Source organism: Amblyomma maculatum, chromosome 1 (genome assembly GCF_055883805.1).
Source record: "Amblyomma maculatum isolate TAMU_Amacu chromosome 1, ASM5588380v1, whole genome shotgun sequence".
Lineage (NCBI taxonomy): Eukaryota > Metazoa > Arthropoda > Arachnida > Ixodida > Ixodidae > Amblyomma > Amblyomma maculatum.
The window spans coordinates 9,999,855-10,026,991 of NC_139344.1; the positions used below are offsets into that span (position 1 = coordinate 9,999,855).

The following is a 27,137-nucleotide window of genomic DNA, read 5'->3' on the forward strand; positions in this document are numbered from 1 at the left end:
CAAGACGAAATTATATATGTTACAGCTCTACTTAAGACAGAAACAGCATAACATGTTGATTTCTTGATTCTTCCTGCCTTTTTTTTTTTGCTACAGAACATGTGTTCCTCTGTTCTTTGTTATTATGTGCGTCTACGCACTCCCACGTTTTGTCTCCGGACCAAATGTCAAGGCATTCTTCTCGAAGTTTCACGACGAGGTAGCTGCAGACTGGTGGCATCTGCTTCTTCAGATCAGAAATTTTTCTGAATTTAGTGACGAGGTAAGCATTTGCAAGCATTTTATTCACTATTTAACTGTTTTAAATTCACAGTCTAAAAAATTAAAGATGCTAAGATAGACGCGCTTTTTCATTTTTTTTTTAAGTCGGCTCAGTCTTGATGAGTAGCTTTTCAGAAGCAAACATCATGTATGCATCATGACAGCATTGGCTGCGACAAGGCACACGGGGATGGAGGTCTTGTGATTTTAATTTTCACCTCTTGTGTTCCTCAACGCCTGCACTTTAATCTAAGTATTTAGGCATATATTGGCTACGCAGCCCCAAGAAGTGACTGCTGGAAGCTTGCTTTAAGAAAGAACTACAGAGGCCCAGAGAAATGGCGACGGGAGGGGAGAGTTTCTTTTTTCCGATAGTTTTAACTAGTCCACGGGCGCGAAGACTCGGAAAGAGACCACGAAGAAGCGATAGCATTACTTTACTGTCATGAAGGTGAGAAGTGGAGTCCTTTTTTTTTTTTTACTTATCGGCAAACCCGTTGTTCAATCGTTATCGGGCAAAACTACTAGTTCTCCTGGGTAATACTAAGCTAGTGTTATGCTAAATCTCTGGAAGAACAGGAAGGGAAGATAATTTTATTGCATAGCTTAGTCAAGTACGCAGTATATCATGTGCATAGGGTTACACAAGGTAACGGGCGTTAGACTTTGAAAACAGGTGGCCAAAACTTTGCTCCTGGATAGAGACTAGTTATTGTTATTAACTACGACAAATGCTAAATACCTGTCTGAAGTTAGGTTACCGAAAGAGCTACCTAGAGCGCGTTATCTAATTGTAGCAAAACGCCAAACGGGAGTGGTTTAAATTGCACAAAGGCGCTTAGGATGTTCCGTTTCTGCTTGTAATGATGTTAGGCAGCTGGCAGCAAGTGTTGCCTAATCGCAGCAATATATATATATATATCCTGAACACTAATCCAACTCGCGTCATCGCTTGCTTTGCGTGCATTATTGTACTTTCGATACGTACTACGCGCCATCTGCGCGGAGTGGCTGTCTGTTGCTAGAGCTGGCTGCAGTTGTGTCCGGATGTTTGCTTGCTTTCCATGTAAGGGTGTCGGCAACGCTGAAATTATGTTTTATTCGCAGACCCTGCTCGTCCACACGTGGTACCTGTCTACAGATTACCAACTTTTCTTCGTCTCCATACTCATTCTGTTAATATTTAAAAGGTAAGTTGAATGTGCAAAATAACGAAATCGGCTGAGAAATATTCAGAAATAATCTATTGTACGTATGTCCCTCAACACGTGTGAAGTGAAATGTATCGAAAGGTTACGAAGGTTAAATTCACAATTAGCGTTTTTTATCGACGAACAAGCAATCTGTATTTCGATGATTTACAATCCGACATGGAACCGTCGTTCCGCAAGCAATGGGACTTTTATTAATTGTTGATTACTAATCTTCGCAGTGAGTTGTGGACCCATTGCTTTCAATGCGCAAGCATATATATTGCCTCACGAGTGATGTGCGCATGAGTTGTCACCACAGCGTGCCCTGACGAAGATGGATGTAAAAAATATTAAAAAACAAACGATATAAAGAAGTAAATTTGTAGAAAAAACGCAGAACGAGCTCATAACGGAACTCGCAATGCTTTCGAGTTTCAGCGCGTAAGATCACTTGAGTGTCACTTTGTTTACTATTACATCCTTGTTTAGCTCTATTTTGAAACGATTGCGAAAATATTATTTAAGTTCACATTCTTATCGCGAGAAAGCAAAAAAAAAAAAAAAAAAAAACCAAAGGAGGTGGTAATGTGATGGTGGAACGTCCCTTATACCTGAAGGTTGGATTAATATCCACGTTCTCCGCAAAAGAAACAGCATATCTATAGTTGTTCTTAATTATTGTCTACTCATTATTTTAACTGAATAAAAAAAACCTGAAAAGAAAAGTTTGGTGTAATCTCACCTGGTCAAACAAATTTACACCAAAGGGAAATGATTAATTGACAACAAAGAGGCTCAGAGACTAATTCAGCATAGAATGCCAAACGTCTTAGATTTTAACAGCAGCTTTTTGATCACTGATCTTTCCATTTTGCCAGTAATAGAGGTCCCGCTGAACATCATTATGAAGCGTGTTTTCAAGAACACATTGCTTAAATCGCGGGTGCAAACTATGAGCTGATAATATTTGTTGCTTCAGTAAAGCCAGAGCTCACGACATGTTCCGGGCCCAACAACCGAAAATAAATACGAAGAAAAACAGTTTTACCTTAAATTCATATAACATCTTCTAAGCTCGATCTCCTAGTTTGGGTAAATTATTCGTCGTCAGATTACTTGTTTGCTAGAAAATTTCTTGCCCTTACCGTGCTCTCGGAGTGGTGTTTGCGCTGAGGTGAGGTGAAAGGATGTGGCTGGAGGTTTTGTTCTATATTATCTGCTAAGAAAAGCAGTTCGCAGTTTATTTTGGTGCGTATACCGACTCAAGCAGTAAATTCTGAGCATCTGCGAATGGGGTGGATAGATGTTACTTCATTGAAAAACGTACAGAGGAAGACGCTGTTGCCGGCCATTCTAGTACTATAAGCTATCCCGAGAAGACCATAATCCGCAGCATTTTTTTTTTCAAGGATAAAATATTCTATCAAATTAAGCGTGTCCCACTCGTGAACACTCTGCCGACTGCACATAATTATTCTAATGCAGTCGGAAAACGCTTTCGCTGGGAGCATTCGCTGTCTTGTCGCTACTGGGGTGCGCCATCGCAACGTGGACTGCGGCTGGTCTTGATGTTCTGCCATTCATTGTGTTTCCAGGCCATTCAAAGGAGTGAGTATATTCTTCTGTCATTTATAACTGCTTGTTTAAACACGAGATACCTTCCACACCTTCAAGATTCCTGTTCAAGTTAACTAAAACTTGTATTTGGCAAGTTGGTGCATTATAATTATGTTTCGTTTCTATGGTTGGCTGTGTCTCCTATATAATGTTTTTTCACCACTTTCCAGTACCTCATTGATGAACGGAGCCACAACACAATGCTTATGTTAAAAAACACCGTTTATAAACGCAGCAAATTGGACTGTATTGCTTAAAGTTTTTTTTTTTTTTTTTTTTTTTTTTACAAAATGATTAGCATCATGCAATGTCGTGTTGATTTGAAGGAATTCTATATTTATCTGTTGTGTTATAAAGAATTTTATATTCCTGGAAGCTGTCCACACAGAGGGTATACCTCTGTATTTACCGAGCAGTGTCCAGTGGTGCCTTGAGAAAATTCTCGGCGCTGACTTTGCATCACAAAGCTTGGCGTCGTTTTCACAGTCCGCACAGTCGATTTTCTTTAGTCTTCCTTTACTGTTCTTTGTTGGCTGGTTGAAAAACCTAGCTGGCACATGCACATATGAGTAAGAACACTCACTACTTTCACATTAAATTCTCGGAGGAAGGCAGGATGCATGAAGTAATAAAATTGGGCCAAAAAAAAAACACAGCCATTTTAGCTGGTATTTAGCGATAAGTATAAGCACATCACAGCGCCCAACGCCAGAAAATGTTGCGATGCATTAAAAAGCCTCTCCTGCACATATTCTTTATGAACAACATATCAAACAAAGCGAAGCTCTACGTGAGGCAGTACCTTCCTCAACTTACTCCTGTCAGGAACTAATTACCCCGGTCATGAACCTTTCCCGTCCAACTCCTGCCACTATAACTATTTTTGATGCCCACAGAGTACTAAAATATTACTATTTACCGCTCGTGAAAACTTGGACATTCGAAGAAGCGAAATACAACGCAGCCTACATCCGAACAGATTGTACGTTAGTCGATGATGGTATACAGCCGTCAGGTGCCCCATTTAGTAAGGAAAGAAGAAAGGCCACCAGAAGACCACCAAATAGCCGTTCAAGAAGCTGACAGAATGTTCAAGAGAAGCATCCCAATTTTGTCGAAAAAGAAAAAAAAAATACCCAGAAGAATCTCAGTTCATTAAGTTGCACCTTTTTTCTTGGCTTTCTACGAGATTAATGGAGCGACTTGTGAGGAGTTCAACCACACAGCGAAAGTAACTTCTTTTTTTTTGTCGGAAGGAGTCCAATCGACAGCGAGAAAAGATTTCAGCCCCGAGAATAAGGCGCAACATTAGCTTTAGAAGCTTGTGATGTGGCAAATATATCTGCCATATCACAAGAATTGCATTGTAAAAACAGGAAAGACATGCAGTAAACAATGCTTTTTCTTTTTTTCTTTGTGTTTTTGTGGAACAATGTCCTACCTTGAAAAGTCTAATTTACAGTTAGTAAAACGTGTCGCTGTAACGTGCTTGTGCTGCTTCCCGAGTTCTTTTATCTTACATGCCTTAAGATTTCCAGCAGTTTCCATGGACGAAATTATTTCACTTCCTTGTGGGAGAGTGCCATAAGGAGTTCAACTCATGCTATGTAGATACCTCTAAATACTTGTATAAAATGGCATCCGCATTTGCTTATAACGGTGGCAGTAGTGGGCAACTCTTGCGCGTGGCTGATAAGTCAGCGAGGGAATGGCAGGCTAAGAAACACTGATTCTGAGCAAGTTCTCATGTCGTAGGGCGTTAAAAATAGTCATACAAAATATTTCAATTGCAATAGCATGCTAACAAAGAACATCTGCTGTTTACTTAGTGTCGTTATTTATTTTGCAGCTCTACAATAAAAACACTGAACTTAGGCTACATAAAGCCTTTCTATCACGCCGTATGCTTCTTCAGTGGGTGCATGTCATTCCTTGTCATGGAAGACTTCAGGGATCGGAAGTTGTCAAAGGTGAGTCTTACGTTCACAAAGTGCCATTTCCGTAAACGTACACGTCAGGGGAGCAAAACTACGGTCCTTATTAATGCATTAGCGTGTGCACTATGCTTTGAGCACTATGCACCATCTCGAACACAAACAGAGCGTAGTCTACTACAACAGGGCACAACGAATGGTTCTTGACAGGTATTTTGTGCTTTCATGGTTACATTTCCATCCAGAGCAGTAAACGAACAGTCTCGAGCATGCACCAAAAAAGCACGCTGTGGAACTCTTCACATAACTTCCGCTTTGTTCAGAATCGTTTAGGAGCAGGCGAGATTAACGAATGAATAAAATTTTTGAAAGGTTTAAGAAAGGTTTAGGAGTTGATATACCTTTTCTTACAGATGTTACCGGTGCAACGTCATGGTGAAAACCCATGTAATGTTTAGAAGTTAAACTTGCGGGAATACAAAGATTTATAATGAATTGGTATAGATTATATAAACCCAAGGTTCTGTGGTGGATAGCGTACATCTAAGCTCTTCCGCCTCCTGGCTCACCGTTTCCGAATTGTGATCCTACTAAAGTGAATCGAGTACTCAAGAGAAGGTGCATATCGGAAGATATGTGAATGGCACGCACTGCACACACACTGGGAAACGAAGACGGCATGCAGATGGAGTGCATCATAGCACATTGCGATGAAAATCCTGTTGAATTTGACGGAAGAAATTGAAATTCCTAATATGACGTTAAAGACGCAGAAACAATTTGGAAAATCATTGACAGTGACAAAAGGCTATTTATAGCGCATCTGCATTAACAATCAGCTATAGACCCACACTGCATAAAGGTTGCAAGCGCCTGCATCTCTGCGCCTGACAGGTGCACGACGATGCGCACAATCACTGTGCACTTTTTCAAAAAGCGACCTTAACACCTCCTCACGGAAAACTCCCAATTCTTTCACCTAACTACTCACAGATTTTTGGCTTTCAACATTCCCGAAACCTGGACCAACTGGTCCTAGACGACGCATTTAAAAAAGTCCCGCGACTACTTCCTCGTACTCGCCCCCTTTAGGCCTTTGGTCTGTCCGCTGCGCACTAAAGTCGGTGCATAAAATTGTGCGCACAAAACGTTCTTGAACAAAATTTTAAGGATCAAATAAATGTACTAACTGTGCCGTTAATGAGATCCGTAGTTTCAAATGCGTGTCCTGTCAGCGAAATAAGCAGGCATGATGGCCAATGTCAGCATACTTGAGCAGGAAAGAGACCGCTAAATTTAGGTAAATATCAGTGGAAGGGAAATTATAGCAAAGAGGAGAGAAGAACACGGAAGTTAACAGCACGGTATCAAAATTCGCTGTCTTCGCGCGTTTATTACTGGAAAGAATAGAAAGTAGAAAAGATTGACTCTGAGTTACGTCAGCATTTGTACAGTTTTTTTATTTTTTTAGTGTCGAAGAAAAAACATTTAGCAGGTTGAATCCCTGCATAATTGCGAAGTTCATGATCGAAGAGAAGTTTTTTATGCCTAATCAGTCGAGTGCACTTAAAGGACTGGGTCTTTGCTTCGATGTGGAAAACTGCGACCGCGGCGGGTACGCTTCTACAAAGAAAAAAAAATGAAAGAAAGAAAGAAAAGCTTCTTTAGAATACAGTGAGGCTAAAGGCCTAAAAGCGTGCTCACGCAACATATATGCAAAACTACTGCAGCAGTATTGTAGGACATTATTCTTTTCAATAAATGACAATTTCATCAAGTTGGGAAGCCTCTGCTATGAAAAGTTTGCCCATTAAACTCGAGATTTACGATAGCAACATTAAAAAGCCCTCTTCGAAGTTAAGAAACACTCCAGGAGTTCGAACGACCGCTAAATGTTATACGACACGGTTTTTCTTTCCAAGGATGGATTGCTAGATAACACCTATACTACTTAAGGGCGCAGTCACAGGACGCCTCGTATAAACTTAACGCGGACCGACTCCGCTTAAATGATATCCGCTACATACACGACGTAGTAGTTAGGACTGTAGTTCGATCGACACGATAACTCAAATCTGAAGCGGTAGATGATAATCCCTATTATTTGAAATCTTCACGTCGGAACAGGCGTCGTCGCGATTATACTTTTCATACACTAACATGCTTAGTATCCTGCATAAACGCGTTGAACGCAATTCAGGCCTAAAACGCAGTGAGTATGACATATTAGCATTAACTACAACGCGGAAAAGCCATTATACATCTCGTATCTAGGCCCTGTCCAATACATCCTCTACCGTAGAGATAGAGAAAACAAATATGAAGGATGTGTTTTAATAACACCAGAAAGCTTATAACGTAATACCTCATTAACCCAATAATAAAGACTGCATCCTCTACCGTACAGATAAAGAAAACAAAAGGGAAGAATGTGTTTCCTTAACTCCAGCAAGCGTATAACATAATAACTCATTAACCTACTCAGTCCTCTAGAGATTATGACGACCTCCATTGCGTCACGTTTTGTGTATTCAGTACTACGTGCGCGTTACAGAATGCCAGAAAGCTCCTACGTCTTTCTCTCTCATCTGCATGGAAACCCCAGGGTCGTGAAAACCATATTTTATAAAGCTAATATATTTCTGATGGGTGGCCCTGACTGGTTCAACCTCACCTCCAGCTCTAGCTGCTCCAGAGAATACATTGACTTATCTTCAGATTTTACTCATACCGTTAGTCAAGTGATGGGGTTACCAAATCGCTTCAACTACATGCAGCCAAATTCTTTTCAGTACTAAACCAAATATAGCCAAATGCAAAAAGCTTTTAAGCTGCCAAGAAGTAGCAAAAAACACTTTAGTTTGGTTTATGGGGTTTAACGTCCTAAAGCGACTCAGGCTATAAGTGATGCGGCAGTAGAGGGCTCCGGAAATTCCGACCACCTGGGGTCCTTTAACGTGCACTGACATCGCACCGCACACGAGCGCCTTGCTTTTCGCCTCCGTGGAAAAGCGGCTGCCGAGGCGGGATTCGATCCCGCATCCTTCAGCACAATAGTCCAGCTCCCTAACCACTGCGCAACCCCGGCGGGGTGTCAAAAGAGAAAAGCTTTGCTTTGGTGAAGTGATTCCTTTTGAAGAAAAATATTAATTCTCCGCAAGCAAACAAATACATTACTTTTTTTCAAGCTTGAGCGCTAAGATGATGCGCGTGGCGACCATCACGCAGGCCGTGACGCGCGGAAAGTAATGCGCACCGACAGAAAATTGCAGCAACACACACACACACACACACACACACACACACACACACACACACACACACACACACACACACACACACACACACACACACACACACACACACACACACACACACACACACACACACACACACACACACACACACACACACACACACACACACACACACACACACACACGCACACGCACACGCACACGCACACGCACACACACACACACACACACACACACACACACACACACACACACACACACACACACACACACACACACACACACACACACACACACACACACACACACATATATATATATATATATATATATATATATATATATATATTTAGGCATACAGGAAAATTATAAGTCAAAAGCGGCCTTCATCACAAATGCATTGTCATATTGCTAAAAAAAAACAATCATAACCAGACGACAAACTTGCTGGACATTAGTCCATTCGATGTAGTTACAGATGATGACTGCTTCGCTCACCAGACCGCAACAAACTAAGCAGAAAAACTACATTAAAATGCAAAAAAAAAAAGTTTAATACAAAAGATCGCAGCTAGTTCAAAACATGCTTAGAGAAGGGTCGTATACTTATCTTGAACTAATTTGGTATGGAAGTGCTGGGGCCATAAGTGTTGAGTGGAAAGCGCACAAAAATTCACAGCCAGGTTTTAAATTCTTCATGCAACTTTAGTTCCTGACCACTTTGAACTTCACGTGGGGGAGGCTTTCAATGTCTTGTTAGACATTTTACTTCGCAGGTCGGTCTTAGTGAGTGAGACCTGACTGAACACTCGTTCGAGGGCGGCATTTGATACGGGTTATGGGTAGAGATAACATGGAGAGCGCAAGTTCAGAGATTGCAAATGTCGGCTTGTCGGCAATACTCTTGCTTATTTCACGCTTACCCAGAATGCATTTGCGAACTGGATGACTTCCAGATCATCGACTTTTGTTTGAAGCACGCGCGTCTCTCAAGTTGGGATGCATAAATACTATTGGTCGCTATAAAAGCACCGAATGGTTGACTGACAAAATATAAGAAGCATTCCTAATGTTCTTTTGCTTTTGAAAGCTTCAGGTCACTAAGAGGCTTGAAATTTGCAAGGGACCGCTTTAAGACCATTTCAAAGCACGTTATATAGGTATACAGTAAAGTTGTGGCGCCTTTATAACGAAAAAAAAAAAAATATCCGTGGCGCTCAAGGGGGACTTCTCAATGCATTCCGGAAAAAGAGCTCCCATGCCGCATGCGCTTACATGTAATAGATTCATACAGCTAGAAATGACTGCTGGTTAGTTGCTCATGCAGGTTTACAACAGCGCAAGGGACATGCATCAGAAGGGGACACAGAGCCCTACGGAAGCAGCGCCATATGTCTTGCATGTCTCCGTCGACGTCCCCTGCTCTGTTTGTAACAAGCATATATGATACGTGCTGCTCCAATCCGGCATTATCAGGCTCTACACAGCGAGGAATCGCAACTCTTCCCATTCGTGTTTTCACAAATCAATCAATTTCTCATTTGGCCTTACACAGTCCGAAGCCCCGCACTTCAAGAGCATGTTCATTCGCTCGAATTCATTGATGAATGAACAAAAAAAAAATCACAAAATGTCAATTTCACGTTCAAAAAAATGTACTGCAAAGATATTCATATAGCCAAGAGTAAAAACTTGACTTGTATTCAGAATAATGTCTAATTTGTGATTCAAAAGCTAAGCCTGGGACCTCGTGAATGAACCAGTTTATAAAAATACTTAATATTTTAGAACTCGTTCTAACGCCAAACGCCAAGAACTCAAGCCATATTTCTGATAGCGAGAGATCCGGCTGACTGTCACTTTCTAAATTTTGCAGTTATCATCCTATCCCGTATGCATGTACCTCGCGTTCAAGGTCGTATCCAACTATGAAAAAAGCTGATCACATTCCAATAACATCATTTTGTGAGAATTTTTCAGCTTGTTCTATTCTGCTTTCTGAGTCCAAACATGATCGATAACTGAATCGTGTTTGAAGAAAGCTGCCGGCACTAATGCATGCTCACATATAAAATTTCATTTCGAGTTAACACATCCAAGGAATGGTATCACAAGCCACTCGGCTCGCTAAAGAATTGGAAGAAGCGCTCATTTAGAGCAATCCAAAAATCAAGCTCACCTTTGCTGAAACTAAAGTATCGCGAAAAACAATAGTGCCGTGCAGTCCTTCAAGAGGGCCATCATTGTTTTCTTAGGCACTTAAATTTCTTATGCATAACAATCCGAATATTTAGGGCATAAAATCACTGCAGCAAAGACTTAATTTATTCTGGAAGTTACTCAACAAGCTCTACCGAACATGAGAGGCTTCACAATTCTATTGACCTTTCCTAAAGCATTTTATCGGACAGCACATTGTCGTTGAATTACCGAGCTCTCCATATTAAAGGTCGACTCTTCACCGCTGTTATGAATTAGAAACTCTCTCTGATTTCGCAAACTGCGTGCATAATTCGTTCAGGCTTCCTTTCGGAAGTACCGCCCGGGGTTTCCCAGCGCAGTATTTTGGGCCCGTTTCTACTTCTAATATATACTGATGATCTGTCTGCTAGTGGGCATTACTTGTGCCATTTGTAATTTTATGTATGACCGCATTATCTGCGGTAAAATGTCTAACCCAGCTGATCACTTTGCTATACAGACAGACTAGTCCGTATAAGAAGCTGGTGCGCTAAGCGGCCGATTAGAGCAAACCCTAAGAAATGTAAAATAATGACTTTCATATGCAACCTATGAAATCCAATTTCCCTTACTGGCTTAAAAGTCACAACGGCATCTTCGTACAAATATCGCGGCATTCACTTTAGCGCTAACCTTTCCTGGTCGACGCACATCCATGAAGTCGCAACTGAAGCTTCACAAACTTTCCCTAAATCATAATCTCTCACGGTGCACCCTCTGACACTTGGAAAGTAGCTAGGTAGCTGTTTTTCCGCCGGAAACTTGAATTACTTTTCATCAAGCATGTCTAACAGGATGCGTCGATTCCATAGAGGGCTGTGCTGCACGTTTCATTTCTCGCGATTATAATTGTCATTCCAGCGTGACTGACATCAAATTATTGGTATTATTTCCGTCTATAGACTCACGTTGAACAGTCTCATTTCTCTCCTGTTCCATAAATTGATGCCAGTTATCCACAGAAACACGCTGCCTTTGTCACAGCAATCGTCGCATCGACTTCGCATTCACAGAAGCTGTATGAGTATCTTCCGTCGTACTAAAACATCTAACACGCCTGTCCTTCCACGTGGCATATTTCATTGAAATAGCCCCCCCCCCCCCCCCCCAACGACTTCAAAAAATCTAGAGGTCCTGCTATGTTTCAAGATATGATAACCACTATGCTTGCCTAAAATCTTATTTTACGTGCTTTCACCAAAGAGGGCTTTTGCTTTTTTGAAAATACACGTGATTCTCTTCATACACACTCCGATGAAAACGCGTGCTATGATACCATATTATCACACTACAAAGATTGTATGATGGTTTCGTCAAAATTTATGGATCGATGATGGATCTCAGTGGGTAATAACTCCCTTATTTCGTTAAATTTAAGTCTGTTGAACTAAATTATTCTTGTTAACGATGATGTGACGTTGTTCTATAACCTTTGCTTTTGCTCTAATGCTTGGGAATTTTATGCACATTGTCCCGCCCACAGCATGCTGCCATGTAAAGAGGGGTCAGTGAGATATTTGAGTCAACGGTTTGCCCGTTCACTGAACAGAAGAAGCCAGTGTTCGACTAAACAGCGTCCTTTTAGCTTGCACGTCGATGCAGTGAACATTACCACAGGTATCCGCCTTACCATCAAACACATGGACGCGTAGGATGAACAGCGCTAAAAACCTAGACAGGTCAGACACCTTAGTTCTGCGAATAGAAAACAGCAGCTCTGCTAGCGAAGAAAATTGCCAAGCAAAAGCGTCTTTGCACCAATGAAGTTTTTTTCCAACCCTTGCAGGGCGTACGATTCGCAGGCTGGTGCTTGGCCGCCTTCTGCGCTCTCTGCTCGGTCTTCATGAAGTTTCCTTGGAACAGCCACGCAGATCCCGCATCAGGAGCTGCGAAGCTAGTTGCAGCCTTCTCTGACCGCATATTGTGGTCGATATTTCTTTCTTGGGTTACACTGACCTGTTCCACGGGCCGTGGCGGTGAGTTGCGCCCGAAGTGTTTTGTCGCGCATTTTTCTTGTGTGGAATGCAGATTTTTAAATTTGAGCAATAATGTTCAAGTGTGTCGCGCATTAATGTAACCTTACCTGCAGTTACCAGTTATGCTCTTCCCCAAAAAGTTGCTTCGTATGCTGAAATAAAGACAGTGAAATCTTAATAATACCGGAGGATACATACCTGCATGCAATCGCGGAATTAGGCCGAATGCAAGAGAACAAAAACAGCTGAGAGATTGCGCTGTATTTCTGTCACTTTTTTGTCGCCCTTTATATTTTTCGCAACGCAGCGATCCCAGCATAAATAGTTAATCTGAAAGGAGAAACAGAAAGCGAAATAATTTCATAATATTCACTGAAAGAATAAAGATCCGCCTTTCAGGATCAGTCTTTCCCTTCAATTTCGACAGACGCAAAAGAACAAAAACAAAAAACAAAACAGGTATGACGTGCGGCTATCCTAACTACCGGCCATAAAGAGAATCAGTTCTGAAACAGAGCTGACGAAATTATCAGCTATCTTGTGAGGCAACGTTGAAAGATATAGGAGCAAGACCCCCCCCCCCCCCCCCATGAAATCCTATATTCACTTTGTTTTCCCGCTCAAAATGTTTTTGTAACCACTGGACTTTTGCTATCTTCTAAACAGAGTGGAATTGACCTCAATGTCGATGTAAAGATGCGTCAAAGAAAATGTGTTACCACTTAATGCTTTTTTCCGGCGGAAGCAAATATACGGCCTCATTACAAAGCCCCCACAGAAGCATGTCGTGCTTGCTTTACTTGCATAATGATCGACACTCTTATTAGACAACTGTTTCTGCTGACAGACGTGCCCTTCAGAAATCACATTGGCTATCCGCTAGGACATGTTCATTGCTTCTCTTTATCCATGTTGGGGAAATTATATGTTATATTTTAGTGTTTATCTCTCTGTCATAATTAACCGATCGTTGATTCCTTCCCGATCCTGTTCCCTGATAATATTACGTCTTGTCTTTTCAGGACCTTTCAGCAGGATCCTGTCGTGTAATGCGTTCGTACCCGTGAGCAAGCTTTCATTCGGTGTCTACATCATTCACTATATTTTCATACAGCTGATGCTACATGCCTCCAGAGAACGTCTATACTGGTCCGATTTCAATCAGGTGACAATGACTTTTTGGCTCCCTCTTTTTTCTAATCTAAAATATCAAGTGGGATAGCGCAGCAGCGTCCTCTCAAGGCAAACACATCGTGCTTTGCGCTCAGCTCTCCCGATTTCTTGCCGAAGATTGATGGATCTTTATCACATTGTCGAAACTGATTTCTCTCAATCTTTTTGAGAAAAAATGCAGTCAACTGGTCACCTTCTGAATTTTTCAGAAAAGTGGGAAACTTGGACTATAAAAAAATTGTGAAAGGGCTAGTTTCGCTGCGCTCGGAGCCATTCCTGAACGGTGTAGAAGCATTCAACATCAGTGGCACCGCTGCCGTGGCTTAGTTCTCAGGGCGCTTACTACTGAGTTAAATGCTACCACTGGATAGGGATTTCTCGCCCCCTGCCTGATGCAGTGTACGCGGTCTACTTCTTCGAGAGGTGAGATTGATAGGTCTTCCAAGAGAAGCAGATAAGTGATCGTATAAGGTAGTGCCAAAATTCTTATCGCAACTCACTCCTTCGTCGCTGACACGGGAAAAAGAAAGTTTTCTTTTTTTTTTGTCAATTCTACCCCAGGTCACGTTATTTTTCGGAGTGTTTATATGGAGTCTCCTGCTGGCATACTTGGCGTTCCTGCTGTGCGAAGGCCCAATATCCACGCTGGACAAGTTGGTGTTCCAGGGGCCCACTCGAAGGAGAAAAGCCGCGGGGCTGGACCGAGCAACCCGGCCAGGCGCCCAAGCAACATTGAAGCAAGAGAGCGTAGAAACCAACGGCACTCTTCATCTGACGGAGCGACTCTAAGGACGTTCTACTATTGTAATTGCTATGCGACATGAATCGTAACACTTGCAGACATCAACAAGCGCGATAAAAGGTTTGCGTCGGTCGTGCCCCTACTGTGAAGCCTTTGATCAACGTGACCTGTTTTATTACCCTAAGGAGGCTTAAAGATACATTCACGGCAGCTAAAGTTCAGTCATCATCGTAAACGCTCAGGCAGTAAGTCTTGCCGTGAGGAATAGAACAGACGCGTTGAAGAAGGAACAGGGACGTGAAAACTTTTCAAGATCAAATGACAAAACATGATAGACTCTACAACGTCTGCGTCCACGCTTCTGCTTGCGGTATGACCTTCAGTACTTCTATAACGCATGATCTCTATCTGGGTTTGTAGGCTGAGCAACACAACATGTAATTGCGGTACCGACAGCCTTTTATTAACAATTAGGTTTGACGGAGAAATTGGCCAAGTGAAAGCCTAACCACTGCAGCTGGTTTCTGTCGTAGACTCATAATACCCACGGGTCCCGGCTAAAACTTGAGCGCTGTATATATATGAGAAGGGTGAGTCGGGACAATGCCTTCTTCTATAGTGCTTGTCGATGGATTTTCCAGTAGCGATAAAATAGTGGATGCTTATGAACGCCTGTAATGATATTCGTGGATAATATTGGAATCTAACCTATGCCATCTACCACTCTCGCGTACTGCATGCTCCAGCCGCGGATACATACTGATACAGCCGACGGAATCTCACAATAATAGCTGTGTACGGAATTCCTCCAAGCTGCAGTGTGCTCGCTGACAAATTCGTAGCAATTTTGTTGCAATGCCATTCTTTGTCATATGTATATACACTGTTCAGACTTTCACGGTGCAGCGTTTGGGGCGAAGTGTTAGTAACATCTCATTCCCTTTTTTTGATGAGAAATGTAAACTCGGAAGCATTTCTTTGAATAAAATTCTGCCTAGAATCTTTGTCCAGAATTTTGTCCTAATTCAGCAGCCTTTTTGTCGTTTTACACACGGAACAGAGGGCCATCGAAGACGATTTCTCCGACGCTACTCAAGATCTTCAATGTATGGTTATTCCAAATATATATGAACCAGAAGAGATAGTGCAGCAGGCGAGGGTCTCAACGTGCCCCCAGAAGCTTCCCCTTTTCTCGCGGCGTTCCTGAGTGCAGTCGCAGCGGCCAGAAATCAGGAATTTATTTATGTTTGCAGACGAAATCAGACGCCATAGCAACGCTTTCAAGGGTAGGCAACATCAGCGCCGCCGCTTCGTTTGTTATTGGCTAGGACAAGCGCCCCGCGGAATATGTGGCTCCCGTTCGCTACACTGTGTCCTCCATTAAACTTCACTGTATCACAGATGAAATTTAACGATTTCATCTTCAGTGCACAAAGCTTGCGCGAGTGCTTGGGCGCTAATTTGATTCCTAAATATTTATTGACTTGATAGCTTAAAAATGCTGCCACATAAAAAGAGACGAAGCTAGAGTTGTAGATTCCCGTCATTAGAGCTGTTGTAGAATGTGGGAGTGTAAAGGCAACCAGATTGAAGCAGCAGCTTTGTGGCATCCGTAGAGGGACACTTGGAAACCTAGGGATAAAACGGGTATATATTAAGCGATCGCTAGACTGGACTTTATTCCAGGGACAACCTGACGCACAGCGCGCGACCACAATAAGAAAACGGGCAATGTTAATGGGTACGCACAGGTGAAACATGTGAGAGTTCGCACACTGGGTTGTCCACAATTGCGAGGGACCACTATAAATCTGAATGTGTCGTGGTTAAGGTTTCTACACATCCGTGGCACCCATACGTGAACGAGACTGCAACAATAAAAGGAGGAATTAAACCTAAAACAGGAAGAAACAAATCATCTGGTTACCTATATGTTGTCCCTGGAATGTTTGTAGAATGTTTGCTCATCATGATCGCTGCTGAAAGGCATACATGGGCGTCAGGCGAGCGTTTTGATCGGGGGCTGACGGACACGTGGGTGCTGCCTTAACGGGATAATTTGGGCGACTTATTAGTAGAAGTTTGTTAGTTCGCTTTGATTATCAACCATATATTACTGCGATTGCAGACTCGAATACTCTATTGATTCCGGACTGTTTCACACATTTTGTCGAAGCCCTGCTGCGGTGGCTGAATGGTTCGGGGGTTCAATCGCTGGTCCCGAGGACGTGGGTTCAACCTCGGCCGGAATGGCCGCGTTTCAAAGCAAGCAAAGTACTAGGCGACCACGTATTGTGCGCTGTCGGTGCAAGAACCGAAGGTGGTCAGTCATCTAGTCCTTTCACTACGGCGTCTCTCATAGCCGGTGCCGCTTTGGGACGTTCAGTTCCAGATATTATGCAAGTATTATGTAAGATATCATGCAGGACATTCGAAAGTGCAGTGTACCTCAGATATTGATTGGTTTTATTCCTTGCTCTTTTCTCAGCCTGTTTCCAATATCGGCACGTGTTTAGCACATGTTTCCGAATAACGTGATTCAGCGAAGCCCAATCTAATTTCTCATATTCATGTTAAATATAAAGGTAGTTTTCATGGCATGGTAAATAAGGCCAGTGTGGGTGGGCAGGGGAATCAAGTTAATTAGTAGGCCGGCTTTTAACCACTTCAATGCTATAGAAGCTCAGCACTGACGCGGGTAAATCGTTGAGAATGCCTCACCTTGACGGGTCCAAAAGCATGCTAACAAAACGCAAAACGAGTCATATGGCAAACAGTCTTGCCATCGTTTACATGTCACATTTTCTGCCATTTTTTCACACTCAGCATGTGAATTGCAAATGTGAAGGTTTCATTCTCAGAAATGCTATCGGTGAGTATATAAATATAATCGCAGAATAAATAATATATCACTTGTCTGAGCTCACTGTAACGAAACCTGTCAAAAAGTATGTGTGCCTAAGCCCATTGCGGCCAGTTGATGGCTGTTGAGAGTCGATTCGCATAGTCTGCAGCATTGTTTTCGTTTAAATAAATATTGAATACCAATAGCACACTTGTTATTGCCTTTCAAGGAATAGTGTCAAAGTGTACGTTTAAGTCGTCTTGAAAAACAGCTGGTTTCAAAGCTTACACTTAGGTACCGCTTACACAGCTTGATTTACTGGCATTAATGGAAAGCTACCACGTAATTACGGTCAGTAAAAAAATACAAAGAAAACATTACGCTATAATACCTTGGAGCAAGCATTTAAGTCAGTTATTTTCCAGGCAAATAAATAAAATATTTGCGAATTATTCTTACTTATCGATTCTTTAGACGACAGAAAACTTTTACAGGATAGGCCATGCGATTCACAACAATCCTCTGTGGTTTTTCTAGGCATGATCAGTGCATTTTTTTTGCTAAAAATGTCGTTACATAAAGTGACACAGGGCCGACGTGAAAAACCATAAATGCATTTATTTTTTTGCGTCTGTTGCCTCCATTTCGCCTGCATCAAAGGTGGTCGCATCGGTCAATAGTCCATTCCGCTACCTCATGCAGCGAAACGTTAATGCATTGAGCCACCGCGGCAGGTTCGCATATGTTGTGTTCATCGTATGTAGTAGCAGTGTACCAACGTTTAAGGTTTTCTGAAAGAATTTTAGACGGCAAATTTGGCTCCAAAGCAGCTCAGAACGCTAGCTAAAAATTTGGGGGACACTAAAGCTCCGCCTTTAGGAGCATGGCGCGACAGCGCTATGTTCTTCTTGCGGACCCTTGTTCGCGTACATGCACGTTCCTGGTCACTAAATAACTAATCTTTTAATATGTGCCTACATTATGTCACAAATGCTAAATAGCATACAGTCCTAAGATAGCAGAATGTGTGAAAGATCATCAGATAGAACCTCGATTTAACCAGGTCATACGACGATGCCTGCGCTGTCTGCAGAAGTAGCATTTTTGGGTCCCAGTGAGAAAGATTTTCCGCTCACCCTTCCATCTCGAAAGACCTATCCGAGTTGACAGCTTCTGCCAACTCGGCCGTGTCATCTGGACTCGTGCCCGGCCTTGTCTCCGGGCACGTCCCTGCAGGGGCACGTCCCTGTCAACCTGCTGGAAGAATGGGCTAGATTTTTACCCACTATGCAGACGCTATAGCAACACAAAAGATGACGTTGAAATTTCTCGGAGAGCAAATATTTTAACACTATCGCGTTAGAAGAGAACAAATACTGGGAGTAGAAACTGGAAATTATTCTGGTGGCGAAAAATATTCTTTGTTTCAAAGAAAATAGGCGACGAAACAAAAATGCGAACGGAAATCGCACTTTTCTCTTACAAGTGTGAAAAAAATGGAACCAAATGTAACATAAAAGGCCGCACACCCACAGGAATAATTAAATGATCAGAGACTGCGTAGGGTAAGTGTGTAAAGAAGTGTCCAGTACACAAGCTGAGCAAAGTTCCAGTCCCAACGTTGAGCACTAGGCGATTACATCAGAAAGGCAACGGTGTTAGCGGCTGCTAATTGCATTGTTACCCATTCCGTCAATTATTTTTCGTTATGTGGCGGAGCCAATCTTCGGCACTGGGCCGTTGGCAATTAGGGAGTACGTAAAAGCGGCTGCATACAAAAATAGCCAACAACCACTGACAACAAGCAAAATATAGATGCAATTTTTTTGTGTGTTGATCAGTGTGAAATAACAGTGTAATCACGGAGGTAAGCCATTAACGAATAGAGAAAGGAACAATCACGTGGTGCAGGTGGAATGTGGTTCTCTTCTTTGCAGTTGTTTATCTCATGATTAGATTATTATTTCTCAATGATCAACACACGAAATATCCGGCTTGCGATTTACTTGGTGTCAGTGGCTATTGGCTATGTTTGTATGTATCGAATAAGGAGCCCCCTTATTTTCCCAACATATCAGCGGCTAGTCACCTAGGCTTTTAAAAGCTGCATTACAACGCCCTGCAAGCGCTTCACTAAAGCGGGGAAGCTCTTGTTCTCCGCTTTACGTGTGTTTCGAGCGCACGAAATATGGCTTTGTGGCACTTAACAACTTTTTAATTTTCTTATTATGCGAACATCTGGGTAACAGAACTCCTAATAAATATGTTCGAGCAAAACTCTCTCGACAATGTCTGAATTTGCGGGCGAAGCACTCACGCTATGGAGCAAGAAACGCGGTTTCGGGCGCTATCCTTCTTAGACTAGTTCGCAGAGCAGCCGCAGAGTGATCTTCATTTCATGAAAAAAAAAAAAATAAAAAGAGATATATTAGTGCAGGACTTACGCGACAAAGCTCGTTATAAGGTCTACTTTTTTTTTTTTTTTCTCAAACTTCCCAAACAGCGAGAAACTGTGTTTGTTTTTACAGAGTCACGTGTAAGTAAGCTTTCCAAGAGCTTTTATTTTTAAAGGCAGTTATGGCTGTACCTTTTCAGCTGGGACCCCGCGGCGGTGCCTCAATGGCTTTGAATTTGGCTGCTGATCGTAAGGTCGTGATTTCGATCCCGGCCTTGGCGGTCATATCTCGATGGAGGTGAAACGCAAAAATGCCCGCATGCTGTGCTATGTCAGCGCACACTGGTCCAAGGGGGCTTAAATTGATGTAGACCTTTATTACAATACGCGTGGCTCATAGCCTGCGCCGCTTCCGCAGGTTAGAACCTCTCAGTCGAAAAATCTGTGTTTGGCAAGTGACTACAATCGCTACAATTTTGCAGCATTAAAAGAACGCTCCGCATTGTACCCATCGCTGTACTGGCTCAATTAAATCTGTTTAAATGAACGAGCCAAGCGGTGCTGCATTTGCCGCACAAAGCACGACTGTCTGGAATTTCGCGATTTTGTATGTGTTATCATTCTGCACAAGCTCAAACCTACCAAACATTATTATTTGTACCCCTCTCTCTCTTCCCCAGGACTCAGAGTCAGCTTAATTTAGGTTGAGGACGTAGCAGCCGTAATGCTGCCCACAAAGGCTAGAGCATATGCTTGAATGACGGCCAGGGAGATGCATGCGTAGCTGCCCAAGCCGTACCAGAGGACTTGTTCATATCGTTTATACTGACAAAGGTTTTTCTCTTGATGAAGCGGTCTCGAAGTCGATTTGATGGCTCATTTATGGCGCAAATACAGCATAACAACGAACGTAGCATAATAATGAATGCACAGGCGCGCCTGACAGCACACTTATAGTCCGGTTCCTTTGTTGCATATTGTTTAATGCGAAAGCTTTTCTTGCCTCACTAGGGGCGTGGACAGGACCTGTAACGAGGAGCTGTGGACAGAACGTGTCAATTCAGCATGTCTGTATGGACTCATTAATTAGAAAAATTTATGAACGATTACAATGCTCCCAAGTGCGAAATTTGAGCCCAGCTATTTAAGCGTTTTGCGATGTATTGATGCAAATAATTTTATAGGTGCTGCTATAAATTTTTGTGCGTAATTACAAGGCACTCTTTATTTTTCTCTCTAGCCAAATAGAAAGCAGAGCCACAAGTGAGCGGCGCAGAGCTAGTGGCTCTTCCTTTTCTTCTTCTGAGAAATTCTCTTTCGCTCGGTTAAACCGGCAAAGGCACTGACGGGGACGCAGCTCAACCGCCGAACGGCCGCATAGGAGCTGCGCTCTTAAAAATCGTGTCCACGTGAGGACTAGAGCCACAATCCTTCCCTGTCTGATCAGAGCGCGCCAACCACTATACTATAGGCTGACTTCCAGCGAACATGTCCCTAATTCTCATTATCTAACGTAACGACGCTGGAAGGCGTTGTGGGAATAGAAAAACTAAATACAGCTAACAATGAATGAAAATAATAAATATAAAAGCAACAAAAGAATAAAAAAAGGCAAATGAAGATACAAATACAAAACAAAAAAGGTCGACACGTCTAGCGTCGTAAGAGTAGCAGCAATTCTCAGGCTTTCACATTACTCCAGTGCAGTTCAGCAGTGCTACAAATTTTTTTCTGCTTAGCTCTGCTTCAATGGAGTGGGCGGAGCGCTTCTCCCTCTATTTGGCTTTTTATTCCCGCCTTCCCCGCTCCTCTCACGATGCAGGTCAGTGGCACACTGGAAGTGAGACAAGTGCTATGTGCCTCGGCTTTCAGATACCTAAGATAGATTGCGCATGTTGCTCAGAATTCAGTAAAAATAGAACGCCGCTTAAGCCTCGCTTTAAGTGTAGACGCGATAAATTGCGCGCTCACTGCCTAATTTGTTGCTATTCTAATCAACAATGTTGAAGTGTCAGCTCGGTACCTTTTAAGATCGTCGGCAGCTTGCTGACAGTCCAGCTCTACTTCCAAGCCAGCACATGTCTTTGGCCCAATATTGGAGTTTGTTAGAACTTAGCAGTGTGCTACGCAGCGCCGGACATGTCTAAGCCACAACCAATATTGAGCCATGGTTTGTGCTGTCTGCCTCCGCACACTTACGGCGCTTCGCTTCCTTTTCTAACGTCTATACTTCGGAATCCCGCCTTGTCTTCAGCCGTATAGCTGGCTCATACCGAGCCTTCTTCGTCGCCTTCGATCGTCTTACGACTTCTGCCTGGTCGACGAGTCGCACCACCACGACAAAGCGCATTCTCAAACGAAGCCCCCGCATTATTACATGCGCACGCACGCACGCACGCATGCATGCATGCACACACACACACACACGCACACGCACACACACACACACACACACACACACACACACACACACACACACACACACACACACACACACACACACACACACACACACACACACACACACACACACACACACACACACACACACACACACACACACACACACACACACACACACACACACGCACACACGCACACACACACACACACACACACACACACAAACACACACACACACGAGATTACTTTTCTAGACCACACTTGTGTCATTCGCTAATCACCAATAACTACGCACTATTCAGTCAGTCAACCAATCACGCTATCAACCACCCCCAACCCACTAACACTACGTATATCAGATACAAGTATATCACAACACTGCGTATCACATTACTAGCCATCTATCATTTTCCCGGCATCTGTTTCGACTCGACTTTGACATGCAGTTTTATGATGCTGCACTAGTGAAGCCGAGATTTATGCACGAGAATGAGGAGGCGCCATCTACCTTGTTCAACACACGCGTCAGACCTTTAGTTCCGATGGTTGACGAATCGCATGACGGCGCCACTCAAATGTTTGCGCCGGAAGAAATTCGATTCCTCCTTGAAAGCTCCCTCTCAAATCGGGGTACGGCGGCGGTTTCGCGCTGACTCAAGACCAGTGCGTTACGCGTAAAATGGTCTAAAATTTTCGTCTTAGGCGGAAGGTGACAGCAATGTTTGGACAGGAGCTCATGAGTCCCGGCCGTACAGTTCTCTACAATATGAAGAGAACAACGCGAGTTTACAAAAAAAAAAAAAAAAAACTAATTTTGATTTCTCTGCTTAACTTTAAATGGCTTCTGTACGTGATAGACCAACATCAATTACTAGAAAAAAAAAAAAAACGAGCTTGCCTCACGTAGTTAGAAGCTAAACATTATTTGAATGCTCAAAATTTCTTCCCTGTCATATTGAAGTGTGTTGTCAGTTAAATTAAGCGAGGGCATTAAATTTTTACTGGCCATACATATACGTCTTTATGGACGCGCTTTATTTGGCGTACCTGGAATAACCTACGCAAAATAGCACGATTAGTAAATACCTACACCAGCCATCTTATTTCGGTCATTTCAGCTTGAAGGCATGCGCATTGCTGGATGTAACCATGTGCCTTTAAGGTGCAAAATGCGTGACAAGGTAGGGACGTAAGTAATGCGTAAATAAATAGTGCTGGCAGGTTCCCATCGCACCTGTACGAGGTGAATCAGGCTGGAGTGTTCTGTTCAAATATTCACTCAGAGTGACATACATGCGGTCGTCATACATTAGAAATCAATAATCTATGCTTCGAACAACTCTGCCCCATGTGTACACAACATCATCGTTGTGTCACCACCAACCGAACATGATAACCTTTCCTTATATCACTACGCATGTGTTTCAAAAACTCGCAGTCCTTCGTGCGTGAATGATGGCAGTGGCTGAGGAATCGCTGCACGAATTAAAAGGCTGTAAATGGACTGTTCGGCTCCAAGCTCAACGAAACACGTCAATGATTCGGTTTTCAACAGTTAGTCATCGAATACAGGGTTCGCGTCACTGTAATCATTTAGAGCCTCCAGGCGCACAAAACGCACCCAAGCAGATATCAAGGCTTTTAGATAAAAGCCGATCAAGAGGTCCTTCCAATGCGCATAAAAAACCGTGAGTTATTGTCGGGTCTTAACTCGGCATAAGTAAAACGAAATGGACATATGACGGTGCGTGCATTGTATGCGTAATACAAAGGTAGGGGAAGCTTAAGCGTATTCCTCAATAAAGTTTTATCTGCCTTGGAAATATTTACCCAGAGGCGGAACTTTTAAAATTGAAAATGATAAGAGAATAGTTTTGAGGTCATGTGACTCCATCCATATTGTTTTGAACATATGCGGTGGGTTGCTCAGTCACTTAAAATACAGAAGCAAACGCATAAACTTGCTGGAGCTGGCGATTCCTGTTCAGGTAAATGTCCGGTGTTCTTACTTATACTGCTTGAAGGTTTTTACAAAACTGATTGCCATTGTGCTGGTTGGAAATGCATCGTACGAGACTTGCATACTTGTATTTGCATAAAAATAAAGTTAACGAGCGGACACAGGCATGTGCGCAACCATCCTTTGTTCTCGTGTCTTTGTATAAATGAAAGTCGCATAGCTCCATTACATAGCATTGCATGCTGTTGTCTTAGTCCCTTCATTGCATTCTCACTTTTCCTTGTGGCGTAGTTGAGGTGCCCGTTGAGACCGACATCTCTGCTCCAGTCTTATGCATCTGTTTCACTGCAGATGTACTTTTCATACAACTCATTGTACATGCTCCCCTCAGGCAGCGTACATGTACCCTGGTTCCTCCCTTCCCGCAATTTGTCTCGAGCAGAGGGAGCCCTTCAAGGTGGCTGTGGGCCAAAATGGATCCTGCTCAACGCCTGTTTCTCCGTACACTGATCGATACCCTTATGTGCGGCAGCCATCAGACTTAAGAGTTCCTGCTTTTTCCTTTCTCACACCCAACTCCACCTCAAAATTTTCTCAGTGGAATTTATGATTACGACTACGACAACAAACTACAAACTTCATTATCACTACGGTGATGTTTAAGCAATGACCATGCATTGCTAGAAACGCACTTGAACGGCGCCGCATACACCCATTCTTCATGAAATGTTCATTGTTTCTCACCGCGTGTGGTCTATAGGCGGCCTCTGTGGGCAACGGCACGAAACATTTTCCGGTCCTTTTGAAGCGCGCCGCATGACATATTTTACGTCAGCAATTCTTATAAACAACGGGAAAAGAAACGGAAAAGTCAGAATAAAGGGAGTGCATTGAGCCGCAATAAAACACTGTGGGCGCGCGTGTATTAATTTATTTCCTCTCACTGTTTGATAATCCTTAGCTGAATAATGCTTGAACCTTGCCTGTGCCTACATTTATTTCTCTATCCCATATATTCAGCTCTTTCTCTCAATGCAAAGTTCAGGGGTTGGTCCATAGTGAAGCGCTTTCGACGCTTTAAAGATTGGTTTTAAGACTGTTCGGATCACTTCGAAGTTCAAACTCTTGTTTAGTGTCAGTGTTCGTAAACAGGAACTAGCTGATTTGAAGGCAGAAGTATTCAAAGATGTCATAATACAAAATATTTTAGTTGGGAGCCTTTTACCTTTTTTTTTCTTTTTTTTATAGTGTCCTCTTTCTAACGAGTTTTTCCACTCCAAGTTTTTCTCTCCTTTGATTTTTATTGCTCAAAAAACTTTCTTGCAACACTGCCTTCAGAAAGCCGTTGGCACAGCCCACTTATTGCATATCTTCATCATTTGAATTTACAGCGCTCGTTTGCGTATGACCCATGCCGCAGCCGCATTTTACGGCGTGAACCTTTACGCGGAGCACACTTTGAGCCATCGCGCATAATGAAGTCCGTCCAAGGCCAGCAATCAAAGCGGCCCAGACAAAATACAAAGAAAAGGAGAGGTAAGAGAATGGTTTGCCTCCCGCCATCAAAGCAGTCAGGAAAGCGCCCGGAGGAAAGACAGTGATCACTTCTGTACCTCGCCCGAAAGACCCGCAAGAGAAACATAGCAAAACGTAGAGATCAACACAAAAGAAGCAAGAATATGGCAGTTCTTTTGCAATAACTTTATGGAAACTTGAGCTAAAAATCAATGACTTCCTTAACTGACCTACGGCATTCGGCGGCGAGACGGGATTTTGTGGCTGCTTAGTCTGTGCGTGATCAAGACTATGCACATTTTCTTACATGGAGCTGAAGCCATCAAACAGTAACATTCATTACTGGCGGCTCCCATTGACTGATTAACTTGGCCGCTGCATAGTTTAGAGGATTTTTATTTTATCACTGAAAAACCGTAAGCCAGTTTATCACTGAAAGCTGTAAGCCAGAAAAGAACATTGAACCTTGACTCGTATGTGCTCGATTTTTCTTTTTTTTTTGTCTAACTGTCGTTAAAATCCTCCGGTGGTGCGGCTACAGTGTTTTTTATTTTAGCAGTACACTCTGTGACGTTAAATGCGACTCGCTTATACTCAATGCCGTAGGTCGGTATCTTTATTTTCATTTGCTTTACCGTTCAAGCGCAATAATATTAGTTTAAACTAACAGTGATATGCTTGTTTGCCCAGGCAGCGGTTTGGTTTTTGTTTTGCTATTCCATAATGTCGCCATACCGAGTCTTGTTAGGAAGCAAGTTAACGGTGCCTTAAAACGAGAAGAAAGGTGCATTCTACTCATCTCTTCTTGACAGTCTCATCGTAAAAACTTTAAAAAGTGTTCGTTATACTTGGTTTTTAGATGTTATCGTTCGCCAGCATGTGGGTGATTTTTTAGAGAGCGATGTTAAAACACCTGCTTATTGAGCTGCGTGCTCCATCCAACCTCACAGGTGTCGTTCCTCGCTCAGGAATTGTTCTACCTTCTTTGCATCGTTCCTACCCTCCAGGATCCGACAGTTAAGTGCTTATAGTCATCCACAAACCTATAATTTCCTCTGTTCATTTTGCTACTATCAGCGGAGACGTTACTTCTTTTCTTTTTTTTTTGTATATCGCTTTTCGTTATTCGTTCGGAAGAGTCGAGGTTTACTGGTGTACAGAAAAACACCCTACTGAAACCCGATCCTCCATTCATAAGATTCGAACGTTCAAGAAGGTCACTTCTGAGATCAAAACAGATAGCAAAGTGGATTTAAATTACAGGTGCACTGCTTGGAGAGCACGTATGCTCACCACTCGCTCTGCTTCTTCGAAGCGTCTTTATGCAAGCACGATTGCAGCTTAGAGCCCTACTTTTATCAAAATATAAACAGGACACTGTATGTTAATATCTTTGACTTTTAGTAGACAAGCTTGCCGCCGCACGTCTTCACGTCCATTTATTTGGAGCGAAAAAGCCGGGGGCATAGTATTGGTGATCTGGGTTGAGTTTTTCTCTTCAAGAGCTTTGGGCAATATGTCCTCCCGATCAGCGGCAATGGAAAGAAGCCATGCGACAGTCACGGTGGCAGCTCTCTTGACTACGTGCTTACTGTCGCCGCTTTTGAACGGATGTTCATGTGCGG

At 42.8% G+C, this 27,137-nt stretch overlaps 1 protein-coding gene across 1 annotated transcript in view; it reads left to right on the plus strand.

Moving 5' to 3' along the window:
- LOC146201627 (nose resistant to fluoxetine protein 6-like) overlaps positions 1 to 15,382 on the plus strand; it is a 57,917-nt gene extending 42,535 nt beyond the window's left edge. Inside the window, exons 8-14 of the mRNA XM_084598864.1 lie at positions 97 to 262; positions 1,369 to 1,451; positions 2,940 to 3,062; positions 4,921 to 5,041; positions 12,290 to 12,479; positions 13,502 to 13,644; positions 14,214 to 15,382. Coding sequence (XP_084454990.1) covers positions 97 to 262; positions 1,369 to 1,451; positions 2,940 to 3,062; positions 4,921 to 5,041; positions 12,290 to 12,479; positions 13,502 to 13,644; positions 14,214 to 14,441 — 1,054 coding nt within the window. The 3' untranslated portion in view covers positions 14,442 to 15,382. The remainder of the gene's footprint in view (positions 1 to 96; positions 263 to 1,368; positions 1,452 to 2,939; positions 3,063 to 4,920; positions 5,042 to 12,289; positions 12,480 to 13,501; positions 13,645 to 14,213) is intronic.
- Positions 15,383 to 27,137: the final 11,755 nt, after the last annotated feature.